The 14,716-nt window shown below is 39.0% G+C and overlaps 1 protein-coding gene across 1 annotated transcript in view; it reads right to left on the reverse strand.

Moving 5' to 3' along the window:
• ranbp10 (RAN binding protein 10) overlaps nt 1–14,419 on the reverse strand; it is a 40,309-nt gene extending 25,890 nt beyond the window's left edge. The window contains exon 1 of the mRNA XM_088339658.1: nt 14,046–14,419. Coding sequence (XP_088195784.1) covers nt 14,046–14,244 — 199 coding nt within the window. The 5' untranslated portion in view covers nt 14,245–14,419. The remainder of the gene's footprint in view (nt 1–14,045) is intronic.
• Nucleotides 14,420–14,716: the final 297 nt, after the last annotated feature.

A 14,716-nucleotide genomic window follows, 5' to 3' on the forward strand; every position in this document is an offset into this window, starting at 1 on the left:
GGGAAAAGGCATTAGATTTAAGCTCAACATCATGCTATTTATGCTCACGCTACCAGGTTTTCTCGCCTTTTTGACCCACAGGCAAATGTAATTCGCTCATCGATGTATATCTTTATGCTGAACTCAATCCCATGATGCTCCTTTACAGTGCCACGTTGTACAACGTTGTAACGGAGCATTTTCGGAACGGTTTTAGTCAAAACAATGTTGTACAACAATTGACCAATCAAGTGCGCCTTCGAAATAAAAAAGGAGAGACAATGTAGTGCTGTAAGTAAAAATAGTCCGATGATGAGATAAAATCAAATGCCTTTTCGAGTGTTCTCGTTTGCCCACGTCCCTGCGTCCTAGACGCATCATTTTTGCTGGGGCCGCATTGTGTCGAATCAACGTGCGTCCCCCGGGACGCAACTTTTTTGACACAAAATTGTCATTATTACCGGATACTTTTTTTTTAACAAAGATTTACCGCACTCAACTGTTCGTCAGGCAGATACGCCATTGTTGTTTTGGTCTCGCGGTTCGAGTTTTCCTCTGCACGGCAATCGCGGAAAACAAGATTACGTCATTGTTAGAGAACTGGCTTTTTCGGCTCAACTCATTAAAGAGAGCCAGCTCCCAAACGGCTCACTTGCTTTGATGCATTATATTACGAATTATGATGTTGTATAAATAAGTTAAGAAAAAAAGGAAGTATAAAAGGAGAAAATGAAAAAAGACAGGTTTGTGGTTATCCCTTTAATCAGGATATTACCAACAATAATTTAATGCAGAAAATGAATTCATAATTTGAATAAGAAAATGTATTATTCTACTTAATTATATTTGCATGTATTTTTTCCTTCTACAGTTGAACGTCCAAGCGACTTCATTTTGAACTTTCTTTTTTTCATTCATGTCGAGCAACTCAGTGTCTCACAACAAAATGTTCATTAACAATATATGATATAAGGAAACACATGTACAGTATGTTAAACTACATATACACGTTTGAAAAAAAATATGGTGTAAGACTTTTTTGTATTTTGTAAGGGAAAATATGACAGTTTGTAAGTGCATGGAGCCGTGGAGGTTGACAGGTATGAGTATGCCTCCGGAAAAACAGTTAGTATTAGGTGAAAATCAACACAAAATTGGTAATTTCTTCAGTGTCAGTAATAAGTCGAAACATAATGCAGAAAGTGATAACAACGGCAATAATTCCGGCAGGAAAAAACGGCAGATATATTTTTCGTAAGATCGCGGAGGCAAGGAAAACTAGTGTGTTGAAGCCAACGATTCGATGACAGAAAATAAACAAAAGAATATAGATTAATATAATTATTTCAGCAAAATTATTTTGTATAATGTAAAATATTGTTGTGAACTGAAAAATCTTGAAGTGATAACTGATTTGTATTACCAATAAACTGTGATGATTAAAACTGAATGAATATATAGATTTATATTCTATATTTGTCGCCGATTTACAATGTCAACCTCGATAACGCCAAATTTTGGGGACCCACAGATCTCTGTTGGGACCCATAGATTTTTGAGCATGCGAGTCCCCGGGACCCATCACTTTTCACAGGTAAAATGAACACTGAAATGGTCAGCATATCTTCATTCCCAAGAGTTTTAAGTTTTCCAATGATATGTGGCATGACGTATATGGGTTACTGGTGACATCGTGACGGTAAGACTTTGTTTACCAAAAGTCTGACGACCCGCCGATGGGACGTTAAGGCGTTAACAGAGCACATAAAAGTGGTTTTAGTAAAGTGGTGTTTAATAGTATGACAACTCCTACAATATTTTCCTTTTGGCAATATCTACATTTCAGGTTTGAATGATCCATCCCTCCACACATTCATCTACCTATCTGCTCACGAGAGACGTAGGCATGCTGGGGCACATCCCAACTGTCTTCGGGAAGTAGGCAGTGTACAGACAGAACCGGTTGCCAGGTCACCCACAGACAAAGAATCATTCACACTCCAGCCTAGTAAGGACATTTAAGAGTGTTCTTTTAATCTATCATGCTTATTTTGGATTGAGTACCCAGAAAAAAAACAGCCATGGGAAGAACCAACAAACTCAATACTCTAAAATGAAGACAACATGAAACACAACCGCTCCGAGGGACAAAATGTTTACAGGGTACAAATTACTGAATTACTCAGCCCTCCTTTCCCCAGTGCAGCCAACTGACTTCATAAATTCCTTGAGTACCTCTCAATGATCCAATGTTGGAATGACAATGAATAAGAGTTCATCTGTGTGATCTCGTTCAAACACAAATGCACCTCCTCCGTGATGTTCTCACAGGCCTGTTGAATAATACTAGTGAGCAAACACCATCACTAACGACAAACAGGCAGGTCAAAAAGCAGTTCTTCCAGATGATTTGCAGATTTTAAAGGCTGACTCTATGATATTACCGTAAATTCCGGACTATAGCCGCTACTTTTTTCCCAATCTTTCAACCCTGCGGCTTATTCAGTGATGCGGCCAATTTATGTCATTTTTCTAACGGCCGCCAGCGGCGCTCGAAGACAAAAGGTAAGATTTAGACTGCAACTTCTTAGCTTGTGCACAAATTAAATTAGCGTAGACATATTCTCATCACGCAAATTGCAAGAAGAAAGACACATGACGCAACTTTCAAGCCAAACGCAATCGAGCAGTCCGATACAGAAGGAGACAGAGCTACCGCACGTAAACTTTGCTTTGCGAGCGTGATGCTAGCGTTTTGTTGAATAAGGGAGCGTGGGACGATGTCTATATGACAGAGTCTCTTGCCCATACGGAAGGAAGACGACTTTGATGACGTCAGTTATAAGGAGGAAGATGAGGACGGATTACTGTGCTTACTACAAGTACGGTGTGTTTTTTTAACAGAGCTGTCTACTGTGTTGCTAGTAGCGTTTTGCTACCCTTCACAGGCACGGTTTGGGATGAAAGTTATAATATTATTATTTAAGCTTTGAAAACTCGGTGTACCGTCTTTCTTTGTAAATATGTGTAACCATGTATAATATGTATTATTATATGTATTAACTTATTCTGATATGTTTTGTACGAGCAAATGAAAAAGAAGGGGCGGGGCAAACGCGGGCTGACGGGAAGTGGAGTAAAGGTGAGACGTGTTTGTGGACGCGGCCGACAATAGTGGATAAATTTTTCCCACCCTTACCTTTGGAAATATACACTTTTTTCCTTGGATTACTTTCAAAAGGCACCCGGACTCTGCAGGTCTGCATTAAATCTTAAGTACCGGTATCATTTTCCGTTCATTTTGCCGGTTGTGTTTTTTGGACTGTATCGGGTATGTTTTAATTTCGTGTTTGTATTGCGTTTTTGTCAATGTGGGCGCATGCGGCTAATATACAGGTGCGGCTTGTGTATGTACAAAATCGGTTTTCCTCCCGAAATGTGGTGGGTGCGTCTTATAATCAGGTGCGCTCTATAGTCCGGAATTTACGGTATATACAGACCGAAAATACTTAATTGATAAAATAATCTCAAGAAAGCAATTTTCCAAATAAAACTGTTATTTTTTAAGTTTCCTAAAAATTACGAGACGTACACAATTGGCCAACAAGAAAACAAGTCTGTCCTGCACGACTGGTAGAAGGAAGGCATGAACAAGCTTTTGGGGTTATTTTTATGTAGATACTGTTGTATTGGAAACTTTGTTATTCTAAATTTATTATGCCCAATAAATTAAACAATAGTTCTACATTGTGATGTTCACTGCTAGGATTAAGTTTTAACATTTGATTGATAATTTGTTACTTAATATGTTAATATAAATACGTACATACCTCACGTTTAGTGAGGTTAGTGGGTCTTGTTCATAATAATGAATACAACTACATATTAAATGATAGAGGACCAGTGTTCTCGTTTGCCCGCGTCCCAGACGCATCATTTTTGCTGGGGACGCATAGTCTCAAATCAACGTGCATCCCCAGGACGCAAAGTATTTGCCACAAAATTGTCATTATTACCCGATTACTTTTTTTTTAACTAAGATTTACTGCACTCCAAACTTTTCTTCAGGCAGATGCTCCATTGTAGTTTTGGTCTCGCGGTTCGAGTTTTCGTCTGCACGCCGATCTCGGCCAACGAGTTCGAGTTGTGTAGTGAAAGGAAGTCCGTCTTTTTTTAGAGAACCGGCTTTTTTGGCTGAACTCATTAAAAAGAGCCGGCTCTCAAACGGCTCACTTGCTTTGATGATTGATATTGCAAATTATGTTGTATAAAGAAGTTAAGAAAAAAAGGAAGTATAAAAGGAGAAAATAAAAAAAGACAGGTTTGTGGTTATCCTTTTAATCGGTATATTACCAACAATTGGATGCAGAAAATGAATTCATAATTTGATGATTAAAACTGAATGAATATATAGATTTATATTATATATTTGTCGCCGATTTACGATTTCAACCTCTATAACACAAAATTTTGGGGACCCATAGATTTTTGAGCATGCGAGTCCCCGGTACCCATCACTTTTCAGAGGTAAAATGAACACTGGAGGACACCAACCTTATTAAAACTGAGAGATTGTTACGGATTGACACGAAAGGCTACCAGGTTTATATGCATTTCTAAAATAACAAATTATCATGTCATTACTATATTATAAACAGGATGTCATTATTAAAAGTGGAGTTAAAATAGGCTCAGTAAACCACCAGAGCATCATGCCAGTTAGAAATCAAATTTCCTGGACAATCTCAATGACTTATCACTGGTGAACTATTTTCAGAACCTGTCAACAGTCTACTCAGGTCTACCTGATGCCCCCGGACAAATGTTGGAAAACAAAAGTCTATGATGTAATGCTGCGGAAAAAAACATCAGTAAAATTAAGCATAACATTAATAGATGGCACAAATCAATCTTGCATCTTAATTCTCACGACAAATGTTAGTTGAAAGTGTGATCAGTGGTTGCTTACTTTTTCTTCACTAAATTATGTGTTTCTATAGAGACTCATCCTGTCTGGTCATAAGTAACAGGGCACGTCTAAAGACAAAAAACAGTAATTCTTATAGTTACATTGTATGCTGCCTTCATGATGTCTGACAACTGCGAATTTTATTGCCATAATACAAAACAATGAAGCAATGAGGGTAAAACTTGCTGATACGTATTATCAGTAGTTACAACAGGGATGTTTGATGACACATTTTTCACGGGTTTTAAAATTGTTGAATTTAACAAAATTAAATAAAAATATACATATGGAACTGTAACAATACTAACAAATACAAAATGAAAATAATATATAGAAGAATGTTGTATCAAACAATAGAACAAGAAAACAGAAATACAGTGGAACCTCGCTAGTTCGCGGTTCCACTTTTGTGGGTTCAGAGCTTCGCGGGTCTAAAAAATATACCTTACCTTCTCAATAAAAGCATTTATTGACTTGACGCCGTTGAGCGCGAGCTTATGTCAACCGAGGACACGGTGTGGACACTCTTATTGTGAAGGGGAGGGGGAGGCCCTGACACAATGCTTAGTCATGATGAGTTACTGCTTCGCTCACCCCCCCTCCTTCAACTCCTCCCAAATCACCCCCTTCTTATGTGGCGCTCAGTTTATCATATAGGAACTCGGCGATGCGACGTAAGTATATTCTCTTCTGTCACATTTCATCTCAAGTTTGACTTTATTATACCAAAATCGAGCCGTTGTTTGTACTACCTCAACACGGCTAATTGTGTGTGGTTTCGTGTGTTTGTTGTAAAAGCCGTTCGATGCCGCTAGCTAAAGTATGTTGTCATTGTCAGAAGGTAACTCTTTCACTTTTATTAAAATGAACACAGACCATTTTTATAACTGTTGTTTCCCAAAACGCTTCACAAACACTCATCAAATATCACATTTTCACTGTTTTTATTTTCAATATGTAACCGGTAGTGTTAACAAGCGAAATAAACTGCGATGGCTGCATGTGGTTGAGAGCGGTTAATACAATCATACTGAATGGTTCGTAGTGGTTTCGCCGCAGTCCTATTCCATGTACATACAACATATTTTACAGTTTTTTTTTTTTTTGTTATAACATGAATTTCACTCTCTCTCTCTCTCTACCCGGATTCTATATGGTGTACTGTATACAGGGGGCGGGGGGTAAAGTGTATACCTGTATACGTTTTTTTAAGCATTTTTGAAGGGGTGCCGTTACTTCGCGGATTTTCAGTTTTCGCGGGTGGTCTTGGTCCCCATTAACCGCGATAACCGAGGGATTACTGTATGATGGAGCTCAATAAAGACTGTTTGGAAAATGATTTGTTTTCAAGCTTCATCTGTAAATGGCTAATGAGTGAGTTTTTTTTATATTACAATTAAGAATTATCGTCATTAATTCCAATGTTGACGTGAGGTTGGGATTTGGTACATAAAATGGCATGTGTTGATTTGAAGTAAATTTAATGTCATGTGTTGATGTTAAGTACATGTAATATGAGGCAGTCTTCTTTCCAGTGGTCAGGAAGAAGCCCAAACCCATCAAAACAGGAAAGTACTAAGAAAGCAAGGTCACGATCCATGGTCGAAAGGTTTTAAATTGCTATGAAGTGTGCGGCCTGACGACCAAGAAGAAAATTCTTGTCCAAAATCAACACATTCATCCTCAACTGGTATTTACTTATGTTCATATGGTTACATCATATACATTCTTGAAAAAGATTTTATGTTTAAACAAGACAATGGCTAATGTGGTTGATGGAAAATAATTGCGTGGGTGTCTTCTCCTGTAATTGTTTTTTTTGCAAATACAGTGGAACCTCGGTTTTCGAACGCCTCTCAGTTCGAACGAATCGGAGTCCGACCAAAAAATTCGAGAAATTCTTGCTTCGCTGTTCGGTCAAAAAAATCTGAGTTCGAACGCCGGTAACGCGTGAGTGCGTACGCTAGGGTGCGATGCTGAGCGGCGTATGGGTGTAGCTCGTTCTTTGCGTGACCAACTGTTATCGTACTTCGTTTTGCTTTTGCTTTTGCTTTTAATATAGGTGTACGAAGTGTTTTAGCCCCTAATTATGCCTCCGAAGAAAGTCACTGCAAGCAGCAAAGTTGCTACAGGTGAAAAAAGAAAAGTAGTGCGTACAACTATTGCATTTAATCAAGAAAAAATAGCAAAATATGAAGGAGGTGTGCGAGTGTCTGATCCTCTCCTCACCGCCCACCTGCGCCTTCTGCTGACCACCACAAAGGTAAGAAATCCTATGCACAATTCTTTTCTTTATCCTTGTTTTTATTTTTACACGTTCATGTTAACGTAATCTTTCGTAAGGAAGATTACGATAACGCGAACGTACGATTAGCCTGGGTTAGCTTCATGTTTACGTTAAACATTCGGGGTAAACATTCAGGGTGTTGGATCGGATTAAAACGATTTACATTGTTTTTAATGCGAAAAATGATTTCGGTGATCGAACAAATCGGTTTTCGAACAGGGTTCTGGAACGGATTATGGTCGAGAACCGAGGTTCCACTGTACGGCTCAAAGATTATTGTGTTTCTTACTCACAAGCCCGTTGCATTACTCTAACTTCAAAAGTGTCTTCTTTCAAATAGCATTCGCTGTGGTCCAGGAGGTACTGCCACTAGCAAGGGTATTTAAATGATACTGATTCGTAAATCTTGATTAGTAGTAGTAGTAGTCATCGATCCCTATAACACATAATAAGGCCTGGGGAATAAATTCAAATAATTGGATAGTTACACAATTATCGATTTGACAGTAAGAAAATTAGCTTGATTGTGAAATCAATTTAATTCAATTTAGGAATTTGATAAAGTTAATATGAATAACTCGTATCTGGTGTTGATTAATAAAGGCTTTTGCACAAGTAGCGGAACGCTGGTTGGGTAAATTACGAGACATATTTACATGAAAAACAATTTATGGGGGTAAGGCAAAAACTATCAACGTGTTTTTCACACAGGCTTTAAATTGTGATATATATTGAAACTGATTAATGGTCCACTCACATGAGGGCCATTTCTTCTATTGCACGCTGAAGCCAGACTTATTCCCTCTCTCGACTGTTCTGCTTTGCCCCACACTCAATTTCCCCTTACAAATCGTGCCCGGGCCCAATTGCCTCAGAAATATACGTCATCGTGTTGATTCATGAAGGAAGAAAAAGACTTCATTATGGGCGAGCACTTGTTTTGTCAGCTCAGCAGCGCTATGGAGAGTGAACTCGACAGTTGAGATCGCCCAATATGTACATCGCATCTATCAGGGTTCGGACACCTTGTTCATGGCCAAATTCAAGCACTTTTTAAGAACTTTTAAAGTCATTTTTAATTTCTCTAGTACCATTAAAAGAAAAAAAATCAGATGTAAATCATGTATTTTGCAGATCCACAAATATATAAGTAATTTTTAATTTTGCGTGAACATTTATTAAGATATAGGATTTTCAGATATTGAGTAAATCAAGAATATATGTTTTGGAAGGGGTTTGGGTAAAAAGACGGTAATATGTAGCGTAGATATTCAGTTACAGGAAGTTCTTCCCATTGCAATTTACCAATGGGAAATGCTACCTTTTTTTGTATGGCCCATAACAAGTGTCCATAGTTAATATGTAATCTTTACACTAATAAACATTTCACAGTGCCCTGTTTGGATTGGGCGCGACTCGTAGTGAGCGATGACGCTTCATAGGACAATGCCATACAAACTAATGCAGGCTGCTGCTAATCACAAGAGAAGAAATGCAATGGCAAAGCGACACTACAAGAGAGTAGTGCCTGCATCATTTTTAAGCAGATTTGTTGAGAAACATGGCTACAGTTTCCGGCATTTGCAAGTACTTCAACCAAAATTCAAGCACTTTTTAATCCTTATAAAAAAATAAAATTCAAGTATTTTTAAGGATTTCAAGCACGCGTACAAACAATGACTTAGGGATTTGATTATGGGGCATAATGGTTACATTTCGCTTCGAAATGTCAAGTGTACCCAACTGGGCTTCTGTGCCTTGCTCAGGCACGGCTCGATTGCCCTCAGACTACCTCTACAATCTGGATTTTAGCAACAACCATGCTTGGCCATGATACCATGGTACTTGTGTGAGTACGCCCTTTGCATCAGTTATTCTAGTCTGAACCTTTTGCAAAAGATGATTTTCATAATGAAACTTTGTCACATAAATGTTTGTTGGGTCAGGTTTATTGTTCCGTTTAAAGTAAAAAAAATATGCGCCTACAACTACTTCAAATTGAGATCCAGGTATTTGGTCCTATCACCTGACTCTACCTCATACCGATGTCATTGGAATATGTTGTTCCATTCCCTGCGCAAAAAAAAAACGGCTATTTTTAAACGCAAACGTTTAAATTAATCTGTTAAGGGATCAACACTGAGCCTTAATCCATTGAAATCAATGTCTATGTTTCGGAACACATGCATTTCTCAAATAGAGTGTTGGTGGCAAGCCAAGTAACCGAGGAGCTTCAGAAACTAAATCTAAAGTGTATATGCATTTTGGCTTCCCTGTTAAATATTAAAGGACCGAAATGGTATTGTCGCACAAGAAAGGCATAAGTTTGTGAATGGAAAAAGACAAAAGTTGTGATTGAATTTTACGAGGCCTAATCCGTTTCACTCAAGTATCTGCACCGTAGATGCGAACATTTGCCACCTGGCTTTTTCTTGAGATGGTAAACGGAAAAATTATGTCCTACTCCGTGCGTGATTCCATCTTGTTAAATTAGACTTGTAGTGTGAAGCGATATGTTGACAACCATTTAATTAGGAACAGGCTTCATCGTGTTTACAGCTATATAAGGTAACCATCTTGTGAGGTCACTGTTGTTTGCAAACATGAAACTATATGTTTTAAGTTGCCACTTTATGCACATGATTAAAAAAAACAATCTGGTCTTGTGGACAGACCCACACACGAGTTTTCTGGTTATTTTCACCCCTTTTTCCTTAGGATTACATTTGTGTAAAGGTGCATTGTTTATTTTCGTTGCCTACTAATGGTAAAAAAATCTTAACTCATTGAAAAATAATATTGATTTGAATTATAAGCAAAATACATGAAACATCATACAAACATGCATTTTTAAAAAAATATCTGTCAGTCAAGAAATGTGTATTTATCTTATTAATAAGCACACGGCTCACCTAAAGGGAGCTCAAATGATGGTTCGCCATCTTGCTGTAACCCCTTGTAAAAAGCTGGGTAAATAATATGTGCAGTTTGGTCACTGTAGTTTATATTCTACCTTTTAGCACTCATTTTCCGTTGCACTACAACAGAGGTCTCCAACCGCTTTCAATTTTGTTACCAATTAGCGCAAAGAGCACTGAGTTTGATAAGGATTTCTAAAATAAACTATGTCATTCCTATATGGGCACTATGTTATTATATGGCTAATTATTGAAACTAGGGTTAAATAGACTTTATCAACCACTAAAAATATACAGTGGAACCTCGGTTTTCGAACGCCTCTCAGTTCGGACAAATCGGTGTTCGACCAAAAATTTCGAGAAATTCTTGCTTCGCTGTTCGGTCAAAAAATCGGAGTTCGAACGCCGGTACGCTAGGGTGCGATGCTGAGCGGCGTACGGGTGTTTTAGCCCCTAATTATGCCTCAGAAGAAGGTCGGTGCAAGCAGGACAGGTGAAGAAAAAAAACAAGTTGTTCGTCCAACTATTGCCTTTAAGAAAGACATAATAGCTAAATATGAAAGAGGTGTACGAATTTCCGATCTTGCTAGTGAATACAGCATGGCTAAATCTACTATCAGTACGATAGTAAAGAATAAGGAGGCTGTGAAATCGAGTGATGCGGCTAAGGAAGTTAACACTATAAGCAAGCAACTGCCGCAAGTTTTGGAAGAGGTTGAAAAACTTTTGATGAATTTTCTCTCCCCACCGTCCACCACAAAGGTAAGAAATCCTATTCATAATCCTTTTATTTTTTTATTTTTACACGTTCATGTTAGCGTAATCTTTCGTACGGAAGATTACGCTAACGCGAACGTACGATTAGCCTGGGTTAGCGTCATGTTTACGTTCTTGGTAAACATTTAGGGTGTTGGAACAGATTAAAACGATTTTACATTACTTTTAATGGGAAAAACTATTTTCCGTGATCGACCAAATCGGTTTTCGAACAGGGTTCTGGAACGGATTATGGTTGAGAACCGAGGTTCCACTGTATATATATATTACTAGAAAATCACAATGTTCCAGCACGGGTGAGCTATTTTCCGAACAGGTCCGCAGGCACCTCAGCTCTACTTAGAGGGCACCCTGGTGCCTGTGGGCACCACCCTGGAGAACCCTGCACTCAAATATTACACTGTGTCTTTTTAATAGTACTGTAATTAAGATTCAGGTTCCTAATCGCTACAATGCCACTAGAAGGCAGCCAATACTGTAGATACTAATACCTGTATCATTATTTTGCGATCACAAATAAATAGTCATTATCCAGACAGAAGAGCAGCTTCAGCGACAGACTGCTGTCACTGTCTTGTACCACGGACAGACTGAAGAGATATTTTCTCCCTCATGCCATGAGGCTCTTTAACTCCACCCGGCAGAGTAAAGGCCCACATTAAACCACACCCCCTACATTGCATATTACCGAATCTTATTGCAATATGTATTCTGTGTAGCACTATCTAGATACTCTATAGAACACGCTACAGTGGGTATAAGCACGTCACATTGGGTATTTGTATATTGTATTCTTTTTGCTTTATTATTGTATTGTTCTCAGCGCAGGGATGCTGCTGGTATCTATCTACTTAAACCTGAGCCAAGTGAATTATCCATTCAGATCATGACCTCTTGGATGAATTAAAGTTGGAGGTATATTGAATAAGTAAACGCTTTAGTCAAAGAGATAAATTACCGTATTTTCCGCACTATAAGGCGCACCTAAAAGTCTTATTTTTTTTCAAAAGCTGACCATGCGCCTTATAACACAGTGCGCCTTATATATGGCTCAATATTAAATTCGCATGGTCTCGCAACTTACTCAACAGCCGCCGACTCGATTTTACTCCGAACGTGGAGTAGTCTGCGGTGTATGCTGGGATTTATATACCGGCGTTTCATTGGCTAACCAATGTGTCAATCATCATTTGAATCGATCACTATTGGCTGAAGTTATTCGGAGCCTCGGATTGGCTAGATGGCCAAAACAAACCCTGCAATTGGCCGAAAAAGATGTGTCAGTCATCAGTTAAATCGATCGCTATTGGCTGAAGTTATTCAGAGCCTCCAATAGGCTAGATGGCCAAAACAAACCCTGCAATTGGCCGAGTTTAGCAATGGCGTAGCAAGCTTAGCAAGCTTGCTAAAGTACACCATAAAGAAACATGTTTTATTAGTCTGTATTTGCAAATAATTTACTCTCCTGGATTTACTTCACTAACGGTTGTAAGAAGACCATGATTGCGTATCATTATTGAACGTGAGAACTTAGGTGAGTTATGCGGCTTTATATTTTCCCGGTATCTTGTTTTAGAACGATCTTGATGTTGCTGTGATGAGTTGAGTGAATTAAACTCAATTCCAAGTGTTTATTGTCATATGCACAGTAAAGTTGTGAGCGAAAAAGAAAATAGAAACATAGAAATGTTTGGCATTTCTTGAATCCCAAGACTTCAACCTTCCGGATGATATTTGAAATGACGCATTTGAGTGACATCGTACGGACCTCGCATCCGCACATGTCTACGACACGTATTTGCTTCTTTGCAAGCTTAGGGAATGTTAAGGGGGTAATCGGTTTGACTGAATCATCTGACTGTTTTGTCGACGTTCCCATTGTAGCGCCTTATAATCCGGTGCGCCTTATCTATGGAAGATATAGGACCAAAAACTATTTTTTGGGGGTGCGCCCTATAACCCGGTGCGCCCTATAGTGCGGAAAATACTAGGAACCTAATCAGTGGATTATATTCGTCTCAGCAAGCAAAGCTTCATTTCATGAAAATGCATTATGACACAAATATGGCTGCTGTGCAAACAAAAGACTATAACATCTGTAAAAAAAACTTGGGGAAGATTAATACGTTGACTTTTCCATTTGAGTCAAATATGAAGTATGACAACGAGATATTGGGTTTAAATGACAGATGGCCCCAACAGAGTGCCAGAAAACAAACCTTACAGGTCATGACGTTGCACAATATAATTGACACGTTATCGATATATATGAACACCAAACAACAGACGTGCCACCGTGATGAGCAAAAAGGATGCTAGCGAAGGACAAATACTTTCTGGATTAAGCAAATGTCGACGATCAAACTGACAAAATCGGTGCATGTGGCCTTGTATGCGCAGAGGCCTCCAGCTGTTGTTCAAAACGACCTAGTTGCTTGTAACCGAGGCATCAGACTGTTGTGCTCGAGACAAATTTGGATTCAACTGAATTGGGCCGTATGTCTCGTGAGACAACGTTAAGCTCATTTGCGTATCATTATTTTTTTCAACAACAAAACGCTGTCACCAATTTAGTCAGTGAAGAAAAAACACGTCCTAGTGATCGCTGTCGTGTTAAAGGTTAACGCGTATTTTTTTTTTCGAATCCATCTTGTGGCCTGTTCATCCTGTCATCCTAGCTCCCTACTAGCATTCTAGTCCTAAGTCAAAACTAAATTCGGAAACGATGGTTAACCATGAGGCTAACTACCCTGCTTGCATATATCATGGCAGTTAGCTAGCTCGCAAATACCAGAAGATCCCTCGATGTACATCACTATTTAGTACGCTGGTTCCAATGTCATGTCATAACAAAAACAACGACGCCAATGTTAAACAAGAATATGAAATCGTCTTGATTAGGAGTCAGATATTAATATTGTTGGAAGATGGAGTTGTCGAGTTCAGTGAGTTTAGGATATTTTTCTGCTCCTTGAAGAAACAAAAGAAATGCTTATTTTCTTTCCCCCTACTCAATCCGTAAACATGATTTTAGAGCGATCACCACCGTGACACAGAAGATCGAGTACACTCCATGAGAATGACTAACGTTACTTCTCCGCACCGAAGCTCTAACCTTTGTAATGGACCCTCAGGTTGTTCTGTGACAGCCCGATGTAGCTGCATTTATCCTTGGGACTCCATGATCGGGGAAGAGGGGTCTCTTCCTCGTTTACGGCCGGGTAAAGCCGCTTGAGTCGCTCGTTTAGCTCATGTTCCTGGTAATTAAAAACAGGATCCCCCAACGACAGGCTTCCCGCACCGAGCTCTGCCATTTTTGGCTCGTGTGGCCGGTGTCTGAATGTTCGTTTCTTTCTATCCAAAGCTCGTATCACTTCACTGGGACTGAACGCTGAAAGTGAGAGGGACTGAGGAGAAAATAGCAGCGGTGTGACATCGCCGGATAAGCAGCAGAATGTAGTCACTCTAATGGTGCCGTGTGGGTGTTGTAGTTTTGAGCTGGCTTCTTTTAGAGGGACGTTTCCCGAAAAAAACTACATTGCTTTGCTACCGCAAGCCTGAGAGGTCCTTCTGTAACTAAGGTGCCTAGAAATTCACCCCCCCCCCCTTGCAAACGAACCAATCTGATTTTAATTAAACATTTGAAATTGGTTAATTGATGTTAAAAATGTCGGAAAATTTGTTAAAATGTCATATTGTCAGATATAACGAAATTGTGAATATGCTTGATTGCTGTTGAGATTGTCGAGAGGGGTTGTTCAAACCTCACATTGTTTGTTTGCTGTT

The sequence above is a fragment of the Urocampus carinirostris genome, chromosome 7 (assembly GCF_059441175.1).
Source record: "Urocampus carinirostris isolate Australia breed hairy pipefish chromosome 7, RoL_Ucar_1.0, whole genome shotgun sequence".
NCBI classification, from domain to species: Eukaryota; Metazoa; Chordata; class Actinopteri; order Syngnathiformes; family Syngnathidae; genus Urocampus; species Urocampus carinirostris.